At 38.7% G+C, this 20,615-nt stretch overlaps 1 protein-coding gene across 4 annotated transcripts in view; it reads right to left on the bottom strand.

Annotated features, from left to right (window-relative positions):
* The window catches only part of NEDD1 (NEDD1 gamma-tubulin ring complex targeting factor), a 33,586-nt gene extending 14,531 nt beyond the window's left edge, over positions 1–19,055 (bottom strand). Inside the window, exons 1-8 of one of the 4 annotated variants that reach the window (XM_070410866.1) lie at positions 19,003–19,055; positions 16,619–16,762; positions 13,777–13,871; positions 9,847–9,963; positions 7,927–8,067; positions 4,818–5,047; positions 1,438–1,639; positions 859–1,048 (exon numbers count right to left, since the gene is read on the bottom strand). In XM_070410866.1, the coding sequence (XP_070266967.1) occupies positions 859–1,048; positions 1,438–1,639; positions 4,818–5,047; positions 7,927–8,067; positions 9,847–9,963; positions 13,777–13,871; positions 16,619–16,754 (1,111 nt within the window). In that variant the 5' untranslated portion in view covers positions 16,755–16,762; positions 19,003–19,055. Of the gene's footprint in view, positions 1–858; positions 1,049–1,437; positions 1,640–4,817; positions 5,048–7,926; positions 8,068–9,846; positions 9,964–12,998; positions 13,040–13,776; positions 13,872–15,120; positions 15,851–16,526; positions 16,763–19,002 lie in introns of those variants that run through there. The other 3 variants (XM_070410867.1, XM_070410868.1, XM_070410869.1) reach the window with 3 other exon arrangements.
* Positions 19,056–20,615: the final 1,560 nt, after the last annotated feature.

Genomic DNA, 20,615 nt, shown 5'->3' with positions numbered 1-20,615 from the left:
AACAAATATTTTTGTCCATGTCAAGTACTTGTCCTAAAAATTTAAAAAGACATGGGTGGGTACATCCATTTCTAATATTTTGAAAACATACTGGCATATATACCATGTAGACTTTTAAAACTATCTGTTGCATGTTGACTGTGTAGTATACTTCTTAAAATAAAAACCAGAAGGTTTTTAGGAATTTAGGGAATATGATCTTTATTGCAGGCAAAGAATATATTCTATAGTAGGTATGGGGAAGCTTATCATCATATTATACTTTCACAATGTCTAAATAAATTCCTCTTTAAGAAATGCTTATCAACATAGAAAAAAATTATTTAAAATTGTAATATTGTCATTTATTTTTATTTAACAAACTGCTAGTATGTGGCTTAATATCAGCCAGGCACTATTTAATACTTAAATATATTCATTTCATCACTTAATTTACCTTTCATTCTAAAATATGAAATAAAAGGATCCATTAATAGCTTTAAAAAAAAAGGAAAAAACCTCAGAGATCAAATCATGACATCAAAATTGCATTCTCTACTGATTAACCTGAAGACACAATGTAAAGTCACCCAGTCTAGTTAGTATTAAGAATGAATAATTTGAGTTGACATTATTGTGTTTTTTAAGATAATATTTTTTACAACAGAAGTTCAACTAAATAGACTAAGAAAAATATTTTTTCATTAATTTTTAAATAATTTATAGCTGAAGTTAAAATGTTCACTTCTTCAATGATATTTACTAATAATTTTATTTAAATACCCGAGTGAATTTGAGTTCTTGATTCCTGAAGGAAGTATAATTATACATATTGGGGTGGAGGGGTCACTCCAAATACTATATATAAGCACCACTTACCTGCTTTGTCTTGGGCAGCAACTGTGCCTTTCCCCACGGCTGCTGTCATGGGCTGTGGCAGAACCGTGGCTGTGGCAGTGGCTTCTCTGACAGTTCCAGAACTCTGAGCTCCCCCACTGGTGGCACTCACAGGAACAGTCCGTTTGTTCACAGCTGAGGCCTTACTTGAAGAGTCTTTATTTAAACCTGACTGAAATGTAATGGAATATTTAAAAGCTCAGGTTTCTAATGCTCCCTACTGTTATTAATATTTTATAAATTCCTTATTAGATTAAAAATATGCATATATTTTTCCTTACAAATTTTAAGATTGCTAGTATAGCTGAGAATTTCCCTCTGAACCAAAAAAGCCTTTTAAAATATGAAGAGGGAAATATGAGAATTAAGTATAAAATTTAAAAAAAAATAGTTTTAAAACCAAGTATCAAATGGCTTTGTACTAAAATTATATTAAATGCTTTTTATATAAAAATGATTATGATGCAAAACTACACTGTGTTTGATTGACAACATAAAATTTCTATATTCTGAGCTAGATTTATTTAGTAAAAGAAAAAATTCAGAAAGAAAATATCTTACCTTAGAAAGAGCAGTGGAGTACTGAAATACTATACATTGCACAGATGTCTTATGAGCACTGATGGTTTTAACTGGTGATTTCAACATCCTTAAATCATACTGATATATTTTCCCACGGGAGGATCCAATAGCCAAAGTGGCACCATCAGGCATGAAATCTACTGCAGTTAGAGGAGTGTCAGCCACTAAAGTTTTCACTAGCCTTTGGAAAGAGAGTAAGTCTATGTAGATATATGAATGTATACAGGTATATAAGCTTATGTGACATATAAATAACTGTAGCATATCAAACCCAAAGGTACTTAGAATTGGGCAAGTAGCATACATATTCCAAACATTTATTTTAAAGCATACATTTAGAATTAGAGACATTTCAGTGCAATGGCATATAAAGGAACTGCTGAACACTTCATCCTATTTTCTTATTCACTCTACATGTTCTAGAAGCAGTACCTATTTCTTTAAATAATTGTTACCTTGGCAATGAATATGACAGAATTCCTGGGTGCTACTCCACAAAAAAAAAAAAAAAAAAAAGGGCTCTAGCTTCAGAATTAAGGAGTCTCCCAGCATTCCTTTTCCATTTGTTGACCTGCTTAAGCCTCAAGAGGACTATGACCTTTCACAGGAGAGCAGCTGCTACTTTGTTCTTAGTTCTGTATCTCCTGACCAAAAAGCTAACTGAACCCATGTGGCTTGATCCTCAGGAAGCAAGGAGAGAAATATGGGTACCGACCTGCTGAAGCTGAGCTCTTTATTGGAGTGTCCAATATAAGAGAGAAATACCTTACTGACTCAGGTCTCTTAGTAAATTAGTTAAAAAAAATATTAAAATGAAAAAAGAATGTAAAATAAGTAACAGTAAACTTCTAATAAGGACAGTAGATCCTTCCCTAGTAATAACATTACCATTTTTTTTACAGGATTTTTATATATTGTTAGGTATCTTAATACACCTGTAGCATTTTTGCAGCTTTTTAAAAAGCTAACCAAGCACCCTTATAAATCTAAGAAGTACAGGAAGGCACAACAAACTCAGATACTTAGATTATGTGCCCTTTAGCTCTAGACCACTAGTTCTTAACTGGAGGTCATTAGGATGTCACAACTAGGAAAGTGCTACTGGCATCTAATGGGTAGAGGCCAGGGATGTTGCTGAACATCCCACAGTGCCCAGGACAGTCCTTCACAACCAAGAATCACCCAGCCCAAAATGATGGTCATTCAGACACCCTGCTTTACATAAGGAATTAATTTTAAAGCAAATTAATCATATTTTGTTATATTTTTAAAAAGAATAATGTGCATACATGTTAAAATAAAGATATGAAATCATTAGCAGGCTATCCTTCAATGTTCACAATCCAGAAGTCCTCTAAATAAGCCAACCAGAAAAAGTCAAGTACCAAAGGATTTCACTGATATGTGAAATCTAATGAACAAAATACACTAACAAACAAAATAGAAACAGATTCAATAGATACAGAGGACAGACTGACAGCTGTCAGAAGGGAGGGGGTTTGGGGGACTGGGTGAAAAGGTGAAAGGTTAAGGAAAAAAAAACAAAAACCTCATAGGCAAGACAAACAACAGTATGATGATTACAAGAGAAAAAGGCAGAGGAAAGGTAGAGAGGTAGAAGAGGGAAAAGGGAGGATAAATGGTGAAGAAAGACTTCACTAGGGGTGGTGAATACACAAGGCAATATACAGATGATGTATTATAAAACTGTACACCTCAAACCTATGTAATTTTATTAACCAAAAACTAGAGGCCAGGTGCACAAAAATCTGTGCACTAGGGAGGGGGCATCCCTCAGCCCAGCCTGTGCCCTCTCACAGTCTGGGACACCTCGGGGAATGACCACATGTTGGCTTAGGCCTGCTCCCCGGGGGATTGGGCCTAAGCTGGCAATCAGACATCCCTCTGGCAGCCCAGGAGCCCTCGGGGGATGTCCACTTGCCAGCAGGGAGCAGGCTTAAGCTGTAGTCTGACATCCTTAGTGCTGCTGAGGAGGCGGGAGAGGCTCCCACCACCACCGCTGTACTGGCAGCCGTCAGCCTGACTTGTGGCTGAGCAGAGCTCCCCCATGTGGGAGCGCACTGACCACCAGGGGGCAGCTTCTGCATTGAGCATCTGCCCCCTGGTGGTCAGTGTATGTCATAGTGACCAGTCATTCCCAGTCATTCTGCTGTTAGGGTCAGCTTGCATATTACCCTTTTATTATATAGGATAGAGGCCTGGTGCATGGGTGGGGGCCGGCTTGTTTGCCCTGAAGGGTTTCCCGAATCAGGATGGGGGTCCCACTGGGGTGCCTGGCCAGCCTGGATGAGGGGCTGATGGCTGTTTGCAGACTGGTCACACTCCCTTCAGGGTGGGGGTCCCCACTGGAGTGTCTGGCCAGCCTGGGTGAGGGGCTGATGGGTGTTTGCAGCTGGTCACACCCCCTTCAGGGTGGGGGTCCCCACTGGGGTGCCTGGCCAGCCTGGGTGAGGGGCTGATGGCTGTTTGCAGGCTGGTCAAGCACCCCCCCAGTTGGGACCCTAACCCCATGGAGGTTTGGCCAGCCTGGGTGAGGGGCTGATGGCTGTTTGCAGGCTGGTCACACCCCCTTCAGGGTGGGAGGTCCTCACTGGGGTGCCTGGCCAGTCTGGGTGAGGGGCTGACGGCTATTTTCAGCCTATCCAAGCCCCCGGGCAACAGAAGCTCCCAGCCTCTCCTCTTTCTCTTTTTTTATTCTGGGATTTATTTACCTTCTATAATTGAAACTTTGTTGCCTTCAGTGGAGCTCAGAGCCAACCAGGATGGGCGGGAAGCTTGGCTTTCTCCATCACTGGAGCAACCAAACCTCCTGCTCGCTCCAGCTCCGTAGCCACGGCCGGCTGAAAGCAGGTATCTGGGGTTTATTTATCTTCTATAATTGAAACTTTGTTGCCTTCAGTGGAGCTCAGAGCCAGCTGCGGCAGGTGGGAAGCTTGGCTTCCTCCATCACTGGAGCAACCAAGCCTCCTCCTCGCTCCAGCTCCATAGCTGCCGGCCGCCATCTTGGTTGGGTAAATTTGCATATAGTCGCTCTGATTGGCTGGTGGGCATGGCTTAAGGCGTAGCGAAGGTACAGTCAATTTGCATGTTTGTCTTTTATTAGATTAGATATCATCCCAGTAAATTCAAATTTTAAAAAAGGAAACAGAATAATAATTAAAGAAGAATACCCACCTCATCTATTTTTTCTGCATGGGAAAAAGAAAAAAAATCTACCTTATCAAGTACACAAATTTTAGAGCTCCTGAACATTAATGAATCATAAGTCTATACAAATCACAAATATATCTTCTAATGAGATAATTATTTGTTGCTAAATTAAGAAATGCCACACTTACTTCTTACTTGAAGTGTCATAGAGAATGATTCTTTTATCCAAGCCTATGGTTACAAACAACAATTCATTGACAGGAGAAAAGCAGATGGCTGAAGCTGGAGCTTTATGAGTACTATCAAAGTTATGGTGAGGACTCTGACTATTCACATCCCAAAGAGTTACTACTCCGTTATCCGAAACACTGCCCAGGAGCGATTTCTTAAATAAGGAGTACTTCAAGTGCCGAATAGGCTATAAAAAGAAGAATAAATTTTATGTAATTGTAAGCATTCATAAGAACGTTTTATATAAACTATATAAATAACAGCCAACCACAGACATAGCACTCACACAGGATTTAGGACTTTTCTGGTTTAGAGAGTAACAGGTTTCAATCAATACCATAAAATCATTTAGTGGGCTACATAAGATGATCCCAAGACATACCAATATTCTAGTAACTGAATATTTGTCATGATATTACTAACTTGGAGTACAGCTAACTCAATCTCCTCTTTTTTTCCACAGAAAAAACACACAATACATTGATTCATTAGGGTTAGAATATCCCTAAATAAAAGGCCCAGTCACAGCCAAATCACAAATAAGTATAAGGAAACACTAGCAGAGAATAAGAAATATTTGTATTTAAAACATATTTTAGATATTTATATATTTGTTTGATTCTGAGCATCTGATTGTGCTAGAAATTCAACAACTAAAGCATAATAAAAAATCAACTAAACCACAAAGGATGAAGAGTCAATACTCTGGACTAGGCATGGAGAAAGCCTTTGGTCATCTAAGGAGATATATAATATCTCTCCCCCGAAGTTCTATTAAAATCTTTGTTATCTCTAAATTTAGTATTCATCCATTCCCATGGTATTGAGGATCTCTTCAACGTAAGCCACAAAGTTGGACAATGGTTGAGGACAAAGAAAACACGATATGGTTCCAACTAGAATGGAGGCATGTAAAGAGTTAACTCTAATACAAAAGTTAGAATCAAGTGATTGGCAAGGAGGCCAGTTTATAACATAGTAAAAATAAAACAAACAATTAATTAAGTCTCACACCCAGCTGAAGGCCTTCCTCCATTAATATTCCCCATTTTATTCCCAATCAGATAATTCTATCTCACTGTTCTGAATATCCATAAGTTTTTTATCAATCACCCATATTATCATTTATATGAATCTCTTTTATTCCCCCAATACAAATGAAACTTGAAAAAAATACACTTTTCAATGCATTTTTAATATAAAACGTATTTTCCTTAAACATTAAATATATACTACTCAATATAATGATTTAAAAAACTGCTTTTCAAAAGTGAGGCACTCCCATCTTTTATCTAATAATAATTATGGCCACAGTGATTATAATTAAAAGTAAGAATGGAAAGAAGATGCACCTTATTAGAAATTTCTGTGGAGAATTTCATGGGAAGTTAGTAAAAACTTAGATTACTTGAAAAATTAAATGTATTAAGAATTTTATAGACTAATTTTCTTGAAGAAAAAATTTGGCTAATATCTATAATAATAAAAGCGTAATATGCTAATTAGACCAGATGACCTTCTGAACAAAGCCAGGGCTGTAAGGGAAACCCGGGTCCCAGGTGCTAGAGGGAAGCCAGTGCCAGCAGCCAGCGAAAGGAAGGCCTACTCTTGCACAAATTTCGTGCATTGAGCCTCTAGCTCAGTGGTTCTCAACCTTCTGGCCCTTTAAATACAGTTTCTCATGTTGTGACCCAACCATAAAATTATTTTCGTTGCTACTTCATAACTAATGTTGCTACTGTTATGAATCGTAATGTAAATATTTTTTTTTTAAATATATATTTTATTGATTTTTTACAGAGAGGAAGGGAGAGAGATAGAAAGTTAGAAACATCAATGAGAGAGAAACATCGACCAGCTGCCTCCTGCACATCTCCCACCGGGGATGTGCCTGCAACCCAGGTACATGCCCTTGACCGGAATCGAACCCGGGACCTTTCAGTCCGCAGGCCGACGCTCTATCCACTGAGCCAAACCGGTTTCGGCCGTAATGTAAATATTTGATATGCAGGATGGTTTTAGGCAACCTCTGTGAAAGGGTAATTCGACCGCCAAAGGGGTCGCGACCCACAGGTTGAGAACCGCTGCTCTAGTTCCTTTATAAAAAGTTTCCTGCCCTAACCGGTTTGGCTCAGTGGACAGTGTCAGCCTGCGGACTCAAGGGTCCCAGGTCCAATTCTGGTCAAGGGCAGTACCTTGGTTGTGGGCACATACCCAGCAGGGAGCGTGCAGGGGGCAGTTGATCAATGTTTCTCTCTCTATCCCTCTCCCTACCTCTCTGTAAAAAATCAATAAAATATGTTTAAAAAAAAAAAAGTTTCCTTACAACCCTTCTCAGTGTAGCTTAGTGGTTGGAGTGTCAGTCCAGGCACCAAGGATTCTCAGGTTCGATTCCCTGTTAGGGGCACGTACCTGGGTTACAGGTTCTATCCCCAGCCCCAGTTGGGACACGTGGGAGGCAACCAATGAATGTGTCTCTCTCATATCCAATGTTTCTCTCTCTCTCTCTCTCTCTCTCTCTCTTTCTCTCCCCCTCTCTTCTTCCCTCTCTTCCACTCTCTCTAAAATAACAATGGAAAAAATATCCTCGGGTGAGGATTAACAACAACAAAACATTTCCCTACATACTCCTGGTATTAACCTGGTAGCAATACATGAACTATGATATACTTATAGTAACCAAAAAAACATATATCCTGTGCCTAAACACACTCAATTATCACACTCCCATCAGAGTACTTATGTACCTGTCCTGCAGCTAACATAATTTGAGCTATGCAACACTTCTATAACTGTAATGTCTATAGAAAGATTAATAATCATGTTTTGAGCTTAACCTGTTAACAGTATTTGTATTTTGTTATATATAGTTATAATCTAGGAGCATGTTATATTCAATGGCCTAATTGAACTCAATAAAGTAAGTATACTCAATCTAGTATGAATTAGCTTATTTTTAAAAAAGCTTATTTTAGATACTTAATTTTAAAAACTTAAAACTTATTGGTTTATATAAGAGTTCAAAATCTATCTTATCAACTTTATTTTGAATAAACCCATACTTACCTGGCTACTACCATGACCAAAAGGAGTAGTAGAAATATTAGTGGTTACACTGTGCAAAATAATTTCACCACTGAGAGATCCAGAAGCAACGTAGCAATCATTCCAATTATATGTTACACAAGTTACTTCATCTTTATGATCCTGAAAGAAAAAAATGAAATACAGTGCCATAAAACCTTCAAAAAGCATATTTTCATGTTTTTGCAAATTTTGTGTTTTATAAATATTATCCATTTGTCAATCTAATATTTGCTTTAACATTTTCCTCAAATTTTAAAAATTACTCAAATAAGCAGAAAACTATCTGATCAACACCAAGTCTTCTCAGGGAACAGAGATCTATTTTTCATAACTATAATAAAGCTCAGGCACTTTGAAACGAGAGACAGAATAGAAAGGTAATTTTCTAAATGGCAATATGTCTCCCTTACAGAATTCACTTCCACTGACAAGTAACATTTATTGCGAGTTGACTATCAGGAGCGTCCCTGCCCTTGAAAGTATTACTGTTCAATTGAGAAGACAGGACATTTAAATTAACACGAAAATGGCAGAACAAAGCTAAGTGAGTGGTGGTAGAGGCAAAGTGTCAAGACAAAAGAGAAAGAGGCATCACTGTGAACTGAGTTGACAGAGGAAGCTTCATGCAAGACATAAAGTTGGAGTTCAACCTCAAAGAAAGGAGAAGAGTTAAAATAGGGGAAGTAAACCAGACCCTGCAAAATGGAAAAGAGTAAAAAACAAAAGCCCCAAAGCCAGAAGGGCAAGGTATGTCTGAGAGATGACAGCAGCTGCTTCCCTTTGTCGAGTACGTACTGACGCTGGGAGCTTGATATATCATTACTGTTATTTATTTATTTAAATCCTCACCAGAGGACATGTTCATTGATTTTATTTATTTATTTATTTATTTGGGGCGGGGGGGGGGGGGGGGGGGGGGAGAAACATCAATCAGTTGCCTCCAGTATAACCCCCAAAGGCACCAGGATCGAACCACAACCTAGGTCTATGCCATAACCACAAATCGAACCCATGACCTTTAGGTGTACACGACACTCCTACCAACTGAGGCACACCGCCCAGAGCCATATATCATTATTAATCCTAGAACAATCTTGGAGAAAATGTCAGTTTTTCCCATTTTACAGGTGAGTTAACTAAATGGCACAGAAAGGTTAAGAAACCTGTGTAAGCTCACATAACTGCTAAGTGACAAAGCCGGGATTCAATTCCAGGTCAAACCCAAAAGCCTATCTGCCTCCCTCTATATTAGGCTGTCTCCCAAATCCAAAGGGGAATCCACTTGGAAACAATAAAACTGGTTTAAAAAACAAAACAAAAAAAAAAACAACTGGTTTTGAACAAACTGGGTTCACAAGGACATTTTCCAACATCAAGTCAGAGAAATCTAGCAGGAACACAGAAAAGGGATCAGGATTGGATTAGGAGTCTAGTTTTTAACAGTTTGGTGCCATACATTACTAATATAAACAAACTAACCTTTGTATCTAATAATCAGATTAATATAATGCCAAGAATAGTAACTATACTATGCCACTATTATATTACACTTTTTATATTGTATTAACTATTACATAACCTTTTCAAATGGTCCTCCAAGCATGTTTGGAAATGTCTCTACATTTTATTCCTTTTTTAAATCAAAGAAACAATATCTGATGAGAAGAAAGGACATTTAGGGCATTGCTCCCATCTAAGAAGTTAAGAATATGAGGACCAATACAGTACCTAGGACTTTGTAAAGAAACAGAATCTTTATTTTCCCTAACAAATCTCACTTCAATGCTGAAGCATCTTACTTTTATTATAAAAGCTCAACATTAAAAGTTTGGTAACTAAGCACATTGTGCGATAACCATTTCTGTAACATTACAAAACAACAACACCCAAGTTCCTTACCTTAAGAGATCGATGAACTCTTTTTGATTTTAAATCCCAAATATTAACAGTGTTATTCAGGCCTCCGCTTACCAAATACATAGATGTGGAATTTAAACTGACACATGTCTGCTTTTGCTATTAAAGAAAAAGAAAGTTACCTTAACTTAACAGAGCCCAGAGATGACTTTTAAGTCTTATTCAGTACTTAGCAAGCACTTAATAAATATTTGTTGAATTAAATGTTATAAACATGCTAATACTTATACTAAAGATTCACCTCTAATCTTCCACATGGGTCCGATAGCTTGTAAGGAGTTAAAAAAGACTTCAAGAAATCAACCAGATTCATGTTCTCTGCCATACACAGAGGTGACAGAGGAAGCTTAGAAAATACCAGCAAGTCTTGGCCTCCCATCAGGGCTTACCTGCCTGTAATATCTCCCCTACTAAAGCCTGCTCTTACATTTCCGCAGGATACCCTGAATTACAATCAAACCACAGCTCAGAAAATAATAATGGTAGAGAAGACTTTCAAGGATATGTCTGTCCCTCATTTTACAGATAAGGAAAGTTTTCCATTGAGGACAAGGTATTTGCCCAAAGTCTCATCGCAAATCCAATTCTTAAACATTGAGTCATCAGAACTTGACCCTACATTCTTCCCCATGTATGTAAAGACACCATCCATCTACCCAGTTTTTCAAGATAAAATTCCAGAAATTCGCCTTGATTCCTCGTTCTGCCTGCCCCAAGTCTACCATAAATTCTCTAAACTCCAACACTAAAATAAATCCCAGCTGGCCCTCCCAGTATCCAGCACTACTTCCAGCACTCTAATCCAAACCCTGTGGAACAACAGCAGCCTCTTAACTGGCTGTCCTGCTTCTACTCCTGCGCATTCTGTTCTCCATAAGTAGGGTGATCTTTAAAAAATGTTAATCTGATCCTATCTCTCCCATTTAAAAATCTTCAATGGCTTCTAATCAACCCTAGAATAAATTCCAGACTCATTTACCTGGCTTTCAAAGCCCTATCTATTCATCTGGCCACTTCCTACCTTATCTCTCATTTTCCTCTTCACCCACTAATTCTCCAGCTACAATGACCTTCTTGCATTCCTGAAAAATAATCCTATATTGTCCTCAAGGCTTCAACAACAGCTATTCTTGCCCCGAATTTTGGCTGAACAGCTTTTTCTGGTCAATAGACAGCACCTTAAATGCCATCTCTTCAGGGGTACTCCCTTGGCCACCTAAGGTAACTTGCTATCTCAATAACTTGACTATTTTAGTTCTCGACACAACTTATCACTATCTGGGTATTCTGTTTCCTAGTTTACTATCTGTCTTCCACCAGACTGTCAGTTTCTTTAAGAGCAAAGACCATATCCATGCTCAATATATATTTATAACATAAATGGCTAAAAATACAGAGGCTACCAAGTTTTTCTCACAATAATTATCTGAGTGTCATCTACCTGGTGGTGCCCATCCGTCAGAACACAATATTGCATGTATTTTCCTATTTAACCTTCAGGTACACTGTAGTTACATTAATGTTCTTACCTCCAATTGAATGCTATGGGGGAAAAAATGGAGAAATAATTCCAAAGGGGAAACATTTGTGACTTAGGTAAAATCTAAAGGCAAAACATGCAGGTTTAGGCAAGTCATCTCACCTTTATGAGCCTATGTTTCTTCATCTGAAAATGAGAAATGAGGACTAGAACTACTGTCCCTACCTTGAGAGTCCACGCATCTCAAAAACATCCTCTACTCAAGAGAGCACCAGATTCTTAAAAAGCTGCAGATGGCTCCTACACTCAAGCTTCTTACTGCTCTTAGATTTTGATGAAGAGTCAAAATTACCAACACATATAAACAGGAGCACATTAGATCAATGTGTCAGTATAGTAGGTATACTTCTCTTCTAGGCACCATACATACACACGTAGGAACTAAATTTGGTTTGAACAAACTAATAAGATTTAGAATGTGGTTATCACTGCAAATCAGGACAGTTTACTAAGAGCTATATAAATAACCTTTACAGAAAATAGACAAGAATGATATCCATCAAAGATAAATATATTAGGATTCTAATTGTCAAAAACAACTCAAATTATTCTTAAGGGCTCAGAACAAAAGCTATGTTTATAGCTGGCTTACGCTAATGATAGAAGATTCTTTTTGTTAATACATTATTAATGTAGCTAATGAACTTAAATAATTAATAGAAATCGTGTAGTTATTACAGGAATCCTACATCCCAAAACACAAGCAATGGGTGCAGTTTTTAAAATCTAAAAATAACAGCTGGTCAAATTTCTAGGTTATATAGTAGCCTACCACATCCATTATAACACTGTTAATGCCAATCTGCCCACTTTTAAGAAAATACAAAATCAAAGAAAATAAATATAAACTTAAAGTTCTACCCAAAAATTAATGTTTAAATAAGAATCACATTTTCCTATATAGGAAACGTCTAATATCTCAAATAGCACATGAGTAAAAGAACTTGGATCCTACAAAACAAAGGTTTTCAACACAATATGTTACAATAAATTCCTGATAAAGGTTAAAGAACCAATGTTTGCAAAATATGTTATAAGTAAATTAAAGCAGATTCAAATGATAACTATAATGACCACTTCAGCCACATGCATCCTGATGTGATTTCTTAACTATGGGAAAGAGAACTAACTGCAACAACTGATATGGAATATTCACAAAATTTGTAGAATTGTGTCAATTTGTGAATATCATCTATTGTCATAATTTAATAACAAAAAACAAAAAGGTACCAAACTGGTTCTAAGACACGATGTAAAATTAGCATAATACATACTGTAACAGAGGAAATAAAAATTATCTTGATGCTATTTAATTAAACAAATTTTTGTCAACCGTCTTTGACAGGATTTAAAGATTCAAAGATGATGACTAAAATGTTTTGCCTGCTCTGAAAGGATATACACTTTGACTGTTATCAACCAGGGATGCTCTTTGCTTCAATTTTACGTAACTGAGTTTGAATAGGCAGAAGGTCTCAAACTCCATTTCTACCCTTGGCATTCTCTCTGCCACAGCCTCCAACATATATGGGCTGGAAATGAACTTTGGGCCAATCCCACTGGGTATCTTTAGGAAAGAACTGGGCTCCCTTACCTATTCCAGTGTAAAATTAGGACTCTTCATAATGTTTTAGGGTCTGCTAGGAAAATCTGCAACTCAAAAAAGAACAAGCTACCAACATCTTATACCTTTTTATTTAGATCATATCTTATTTAAAAAAGAAATAGCTTGGAAATAGCTTCCAATAGATTGGAAATGAGGCAGCCAGCAATATCTTGAATCAGAGAGATTACTTTATAAAACAAAAGAATAAGCAAGCAATATGCAATGAGAGCTTCATTTAAATGCTCTGGGACCAAAGCTCATTTTGACAAAGCCATCTTTTCCAGGTGATGTCGCCCCTGGGGAGGCTCAGGCAGGCCCTTCAGTATGGACAGAAGCAAAAGCAGAAAGCTATGTCAGATAGGGGTCCTTAGCTGAGATAGTCCTCAGCCCAAAGTCAGTGAAGGCAGGGCTACAGCATTAGGGCTTTATGGTCCTATCAAACTAGTGACTTAAATGGGACTTGGTCCTTAAAAAGGCAACAACACCAGGGAACCTCCCACAGAGGAAAAATGGAGAAAGCAAGTGCCTAGTTGACAAAACCTGAATCCCCGATTGCTCCCCTAAGATTCAGTATTATTTTACTTAGAGATGTTTCAGTACCCATCTCACCGATAAGTGTTATGGTATTACTTTGAGCTTAGGTTAAGAAAAATGCGTTTAAACACCTTTATATTTAGTTGCAAGCACCACAATAAATAAGCAGTTGCCACCCAAGTAGAACTAAGATTTTCTTGTAGGTTTTTTTGTTTGTTTGTTTTTCACTTACCCCTTCACCAAGCTCTAAAAGTGGAACAGGTTTACATTTGCAACTTGAAACAACAATTTTGTCGCCACTGGAAGATGCTGTCACTAGGAAGTTATCTAAAGGAAGAGTTATGGAGCATAAAACAATCCATGAGCATCTCTAGCACGAGACTGTTAATACGAGAATCGTAATGATAAAAGCAAGCACACTAACCTAAGCAGAAAAGCAAATGAGCATCGCTTATACGTTAGCTTTCAAAAATGGCTCAGTTTCCTAATTACTAACTCTCTTTACTACCACCACAGGGAAGAACTATCCTTTCTGGCTCTGCTATCACTTGAAAGCTATGTAACCCATGTGAAACACTACTCCATTTTCAAAGAGTAAGCCAGAAGGTCTAATTTTATACTTCAAGAATGAAAGCATAATAAAAGCACCATCAGCATATATGAATCAGCCTTTTCATCTATAAACACTGTTCAGGACAGTTTTTAACACAGTGCTTGGTACCCATTTAAGTTAGGAAGCAAATATCTGTATTAGTCTCCTATTTGTCCACTAAAAAAATAAAAGCTGGTATTTTCTCACAACTAGAATTTTTGTGATAGAATGTTTCAATCTTAAATATATTAAGAATAAATATTACAGTAAGTATAGCAAATATAAATAAATGTGGTTAAATAGCAACTATTTATGTTATGGAAGAGTTCTATTTTAAATTAAATTTTAAGTTATTTAAAATTTAATATAATTACATTTTTAAAATTTTTACTTTAAATAAATTTAAAATTATATTTACCTTATTTTATGTGGAACAATCAGTAAAAACAAAGCAATGTATTTTAAAACTAAAATAATTAAATACAATATAACCGAGAACAAGAGTTTCATTTTGAAAGTCCTAACACATTAAAATATCAGAAGTTTAAATTAATGCTTTTAAACAAGCAAAGTTCTAATTGCATTACTTTTGGATGATTTATGTAACATTCCTGTATTTTGTGAACAGACCGTGGGTTGTGATTTTATGATACATGATGACTTAAAATCATTTCCACCTACATATTACAGCACTGAGGAAAATATATCATTTCTCTTTATTTGGCTTCTTCCTTGTTTACTGATACTTTTCTCCTTACAATATAGAAATGAAAAAAAAAAACAGAAAGATAATGAGAGGGTAATGATAATGTATTTCTCATGTAGTTTTAGAAGTCATGAGAAAGTGAGGAACATTATCTCAAGGACCAAAAGCATAGAAAACTAATCTCCCTGGCACGTCACCATGAATTGCGCCTTGGGAACCCAAGCGAAGTGGCCCCCAAGTTCCTGAGTGTGGGAAGTCCTCGTTCATCAATAACTAACCTCCATGGAAGGGATCAAAGCTTCATTAGGAATAAGATTAGATGAAGGCTCTCAGTGCACACCTACTGCACAGGAAAACCACACAGAAGTAAGACCAGTTTCCAAGTCATACGATACCTCCTCATAGTCACAACAGTTTTATTCACAGACCATTAAATAGTTTATCAGTAAATGCCAACCGTTACTAAAACTCCCTGGAATACAATAAACCAAAAAATAATACATCTTACTAAGTAATGCTATTTTTCTCTAATGCAGTAACAGAGAAAAATTACCTCTGAACATAATAAAAATCCAGTAATAGAGAAGCAACCTCACGTATTTGTCCCTCTTTAAAACAGTTCCCCCCACTACACTTCTGGAGAGTACTTCAAACATGTAGTCACTGCACCATGAGTTTGATTAATAGAGCACTCAAGTAATTAACTTTGCTACTGTAATACAAATTCAAGGAATGATGAAGTAAATTTAATTCAATAAGAAAAATCATCATTTTTGTTACATATTTGCATTAACAATTAGATTGAACATGATAACTTCTAATGGTTTTGTTTATGAATCAATCACATTTTCATAAAGCAGCAGAATATTAATACTTCGGTATTGATAAGATCAGACATGGAAAAACCTAATTTGTTGTTTAAGACACTATATGTAGGAGTTTGACAAAAGAATGACAATTTTTAACATAGCAGTGCATACAAAAGGTGATGAGCACTTTTTGACAATAGCGGTTCTCAGCTAGGGGCTACTGGCATCAGGTGGGTAGAGGCCAGAAAGGCTTCTAAACACCCTCTAATGCACAGGACAGGCCCTATAACAAAGAATCACCTGGCCCAAAATGCCAATAGTGTAAGGGGCTGAGAAATCCTGATTTCTAAGCTTCACTGCCTCATTTATTTTATCCACATATTGGAGTTTACTAAGAGAAGGAGGGTGTGGATCAGAAACAGAGAAAGCTTAGAAAAATTCAGCAACTTCTCTGAATATTTGGGAAATGAGACTACTTTTGTCATAGATAGAAAGGGAGAAAAATACAAGAATATATCTGTAAGATGGGGATGTAGGTCAATTTTGACTTTTATCTCCTCACCCAAGCTTTGTTTCTGTCTTTGAGTTCTATCATTAATTTCCAGACAAGAACCACAAATATTCAAACATAGATTCAAAAACTCATTCCAAAACCTTTCAGAATTTTTCCCATCATTACCTACCTTATTCTATTTGATTCAATAACAAACTCTAGATAACAAAACGAATTATATGGTCTGGATATAATAATTAATATATATATATATATATATATATGGCAGTGTTTTTCAATGCAATGGGCTATAACTAAATTTTTTAAAAGAGAAATCGGTGTGTATTCATGATATACTGTTTAGTAAACTGTTTCTTTTTACCTTTCAGAGCTACAAATTATGGGTCACATGCAAAAAAAGTTCCATTGGTTTTTAAACCTGACAAAGAGTGTTTTATCGTTTTTAAAGGATACTATTGCTGCTCCAACATAATGAGCTGATTCCATGTGGTGATGTGTGTGGGTTGAATTTATCCACCAATGTCATGGATGAAGCATCCCATATTTTAACATCATCTCCGGATGAAGCAAATCTGAGATTTTCCTGCATGACTGCACCTACAAATAGTTTAAAACAATATATTTTAAAAAACAAAGTTAGGCCAAAAAAAAAAAAAAAAAAGTTAATGAAGCATCTAATCCAAGACAAGTGGCACCACTGTCCACCTCTGTCCCCAAAGTGTCACTACAAAGTAGCTGGAGTGATCTTTGACCCTTTCCCTGGCGCTCCACAGCTGTTACAATGAAATCCAACCTTCTTAGCTTGCTTTATCTGACCTACCTAGCCGGGTGCAAAGCTCTTCCCTGGAGCCCCCAGACTCACACTCGCCTTCTTTCTTGGCCTGCCTGTCTCCCGTTTGCTCCTCCTCTGCCTGGAATGCTCCTTCCCCAGAATTCCTATGGTCATCTCCTGCATATCATTCCAGTCTCAGGTCAAATGTCTCCTCCTCAGAAAAGCTTACTCTGATAAGCATGACGAAAGCAGCCCCATACCAGTTGCTCTATATCCCATTATCCTGTTTCATTTTTTCATGGCACTTGCTCCTCTTTACAGTTCTAATTTTACTCATACTGTCTGCTTGCCCCTTCCCTCCCCACAGCTTGAACAAAACAAAGATCCTCAGAACAGATACTCTGTCTTGTTTACTACATCCTGAAACACATTCCTGGCACACAGGAGGACCTCATGAATAAGTGTTGGATTGGTAACCTCCTAATCTTCCTAAAAACGTATCATAAACTGTAGCACTCCTGCAGGTCTGAATCCAGACACTCTAGTTTTTCCAAATAATTCCAAAATTAGCAGATACAGCCCAGATGTCACTAGTCCCTGTACCAATTATTGGTCTACAACGCCCTCACTCACATTATTTATTCACAGTACACAGTTCAACCACAATGCTGATAAAGTGACTTCCCAAATTAAAGCAATCTACAGGCAGGAAGCCAAAACGCTACTCTAGACAGACACTTTAAAGAGCAGCAAACAGTAACATATGATAGGTCAAAAAAAAGTGCTCAAAAATACATGAGAGGAAGGGGAAGGGAAGAGAAGGGGACCTAGAAATTTATGCCCCACACCTTGCTGGTATGGAGGGTGCGAGAGTACAACACAGCATCAGTGATGTCACAGGCAGGTTCCCAAGTCAGTGCACTTAGGTCCAGTATATTTCAAAGGACAACTTGGAGGAATAATAACTTATAGGGCCCTTTAATTCTCAAGACAAAAAAAAAAAAAACCAAAGTTAATGTTGTTTATAAAAAAGCTAAAGCTAGTGATAACTAGAAAAGCCATTTATGTGATTCATTTGCCAGATACTTGCAGTGCTACTAAAAGCCAGTCACCTGTTGCACCACAAACATAGTGTTTAGATTTGGTGCCTTAACATGTCATAAGGGGCCCTTTTGGTTCCCTACTCAAGGAACAATGAAGAGCAAGAAAGGCGATCTCTAAACCCAGTAAACACAACTATAATCTTACACCATCCCCGGTGAGTGGCGTGGGGTAGTGGAAAGATCACCGAAGCCGGGGCTCTGAAAAAGTGGGTTCAAACGATGTGCCCCCGAGTTGGGGTGACAGGGACTTTGGCCAAGTCACTTGATGTCTGTTTCCTTCTCTGAAAGTGGAGCCGGGAAGGGGACCATCTGCCCACCTACCTCGGTCTTCTGAGAACTGAGCACAGGGGAGAGGCACGAATTACATCAGCCTTTCAAAGTGGGTCCCCCCCCCCCCCCCCCCGGAAGGAGCAGCGGGGGCCCAGGGCGGTAACAGACGGCCTGCCAGCCCCGAATTTGGGGATAACGGCTCCATGAAACAACACTTAGTTTTACACCAATGAAAGTTCTCCAACTTGCACTCATCAAAAATGCATTTTACTTGCCAGGAACTTGTTTAACTGGGGTTCCCTTGTACAATGCATTCGAGCGCCACCTAAACGAGTCGTAGCTGAGAGATTTGCAAAAAGGAGGACGGACTGTGGAGCAGCTGCAAACTTTTCGGAGGCAGCACACGCCCGGGGCCGCCACCCACACCCTCCAGCTGGCCCGGGCCACCTCCGAGGCCGGCGGGGGGCAGTCGCAGGCCCGGGTGCGCGACCCCGGCCCGCGGCTTCCGGGAACTTCCGCGCCAAACCCGTGCCGCGCCCCTGCCCCCCAACCGTCCGGAGCGCGGGACGGCCCGGCGCGGGGAACCCGGGGCCTCTGCCCCGCCCCGAGGTGGCCGGAGGGCGGGCGGGGTTCGGGAACATGCAAGGACACAGCGGGCGAGGCCCGCGGACCCAGGCCCTCCGGAACCTCACCTCTCCGCCGGGGCACACCGGGCGCCGCGGCACGACCCGCTCCGCGCTGGGCTTCCGGCTCCCGCCCTGACTGTTAAACTTCAGCGGCCGGAAGTCCCACCCCCGAGTGGCGTCACCTGGCAAAGCGCTGCCCCAGGGGGTGGATCGGGATCTCCGGGTTGGGCCTCCCGGGGGGGGACTGTTATCCCGATGCCTGGGCGGGAACTGCGGGCCTGGGCGCTTACCTCCACACGCAGCTGCTGCGCTCGGGCCACAGGCTGCAACCCCTTTATCATTCATTTGTTCGCTGGCTGCTTGTGTGCCAGGCACTGTGTTAGACTCTGGTGCACCGTGATGGCGTTAGCCCGGGTACAGGAAACGCTTCTGGTCTCTGGCTCCGTGTAGCCTACAGTCTCAGGCCGAGGTGGCAACGTTAGGAGGTGGACGGAGGTTAAATCAATAATTACATGCTTAAATGAAAAGTGAAATGTTGACAATTGCTTCAAAGGGAAGGTACATTAAGTACGAAAGCCCATAAAAAGAGAAATGACCACGGATGTGGGTGTCAGATAGACTCTCCTGAAGAGGAAAGAGTGGAGAGCAGGTAATACCACATGCAAACCAGAAACATGCTCAGAAAGGCTAAGAAATAACCCAAAATGTAAACATCTGAGTTATCTGACTTGAAACCCCTGATCTTTCTTCCACAGCATGATGCCAAGTCAGAAACATCAAACATCATCTGGGTGGTAATTCTTTTAAAGGGGATGCTTCTCAGGGTGGAAAAGGAGCTGAACTGAGTTTTAAAGGGCCCCTTCTCTCTGGGCCTCACAAGCTCTACTAACAATTTTTGCTTAGAATACTTATAATAAATATAGGTCATTTATTCTGCAAAATGTTATTATTCTGTCATTGAAGTACATATGGACTGGACTGTGTTTCTGAGCTAGGTACATAAGCCCCAGTTATTTGTACTCACATTGCAATTTAACTGGAAAACTAATAAAGTGCCGTTTTTTCAGAGCAGAAATAGAAGTCCTAGCCAAGCTGTAAGGATTGATGAAGAACCTCAAAAGGAGAAAGATTCAAAATCAGTAATTTATGCTCTCTGAAAAGGAACCTAGACAAAGAGGAGCAAATTGAACACAAAATAAAGATTAGCATGGAGAACAATGAAATTGAAAAAAAATAAACAGTATTCTTTGAAATGATTACTAAAATTAATAAGCCTCTAGCCAGACCTATCAAGAAGAAACAGAAAACACAAATTATCAACCTGGGGGTAGAAAGAGAGTCCATCAGTACAGAACCAAATATATTTAAAAGATAATAAGGGAAGAGTATGAACAACTTTATGTCATTAAATTTGGAATTCAACAAAATGAACAGATATCTTGGAAGACATCTATTAAAATGACACAAGAAAAAATAGATAATATGAGTAGTGCTGTATGTACTACATAATTTCAATTAATAATTAAGAACACCTTCCCACAAAGAAAATCCCAGAATCAGATGGCTTCACTGCTGAATTCTATCAAACACATGAGAAAGAAATAATATCAATTCAATATGAAATTTTTCCAAAACCAAAAGAGGAGGGGATATTTTCTAAACTCACTTTTTTAAGGACA

The sequence above is a fragment of the Myotis yumanensis genome, unplaced genomic scaffold (assembly GCF_028538775.1).
Source record: "Myotis yumanensis isolate MYYU_CA2020_CCGP unplaced genomic scaffold, mMyoYum1.0.hap1 SCAF_3, whole genome shotgun sequence".
Classification (NCBI taxonomy): Eukaryota; Metazoa; Chordata; class Mammalia; order Chiroptera; family Vespertilionidae; genus Myotis; species Myotis yumanensis.
This window is presented reverse-complemented; position numbering and strand designations above follow the sequence as displayed.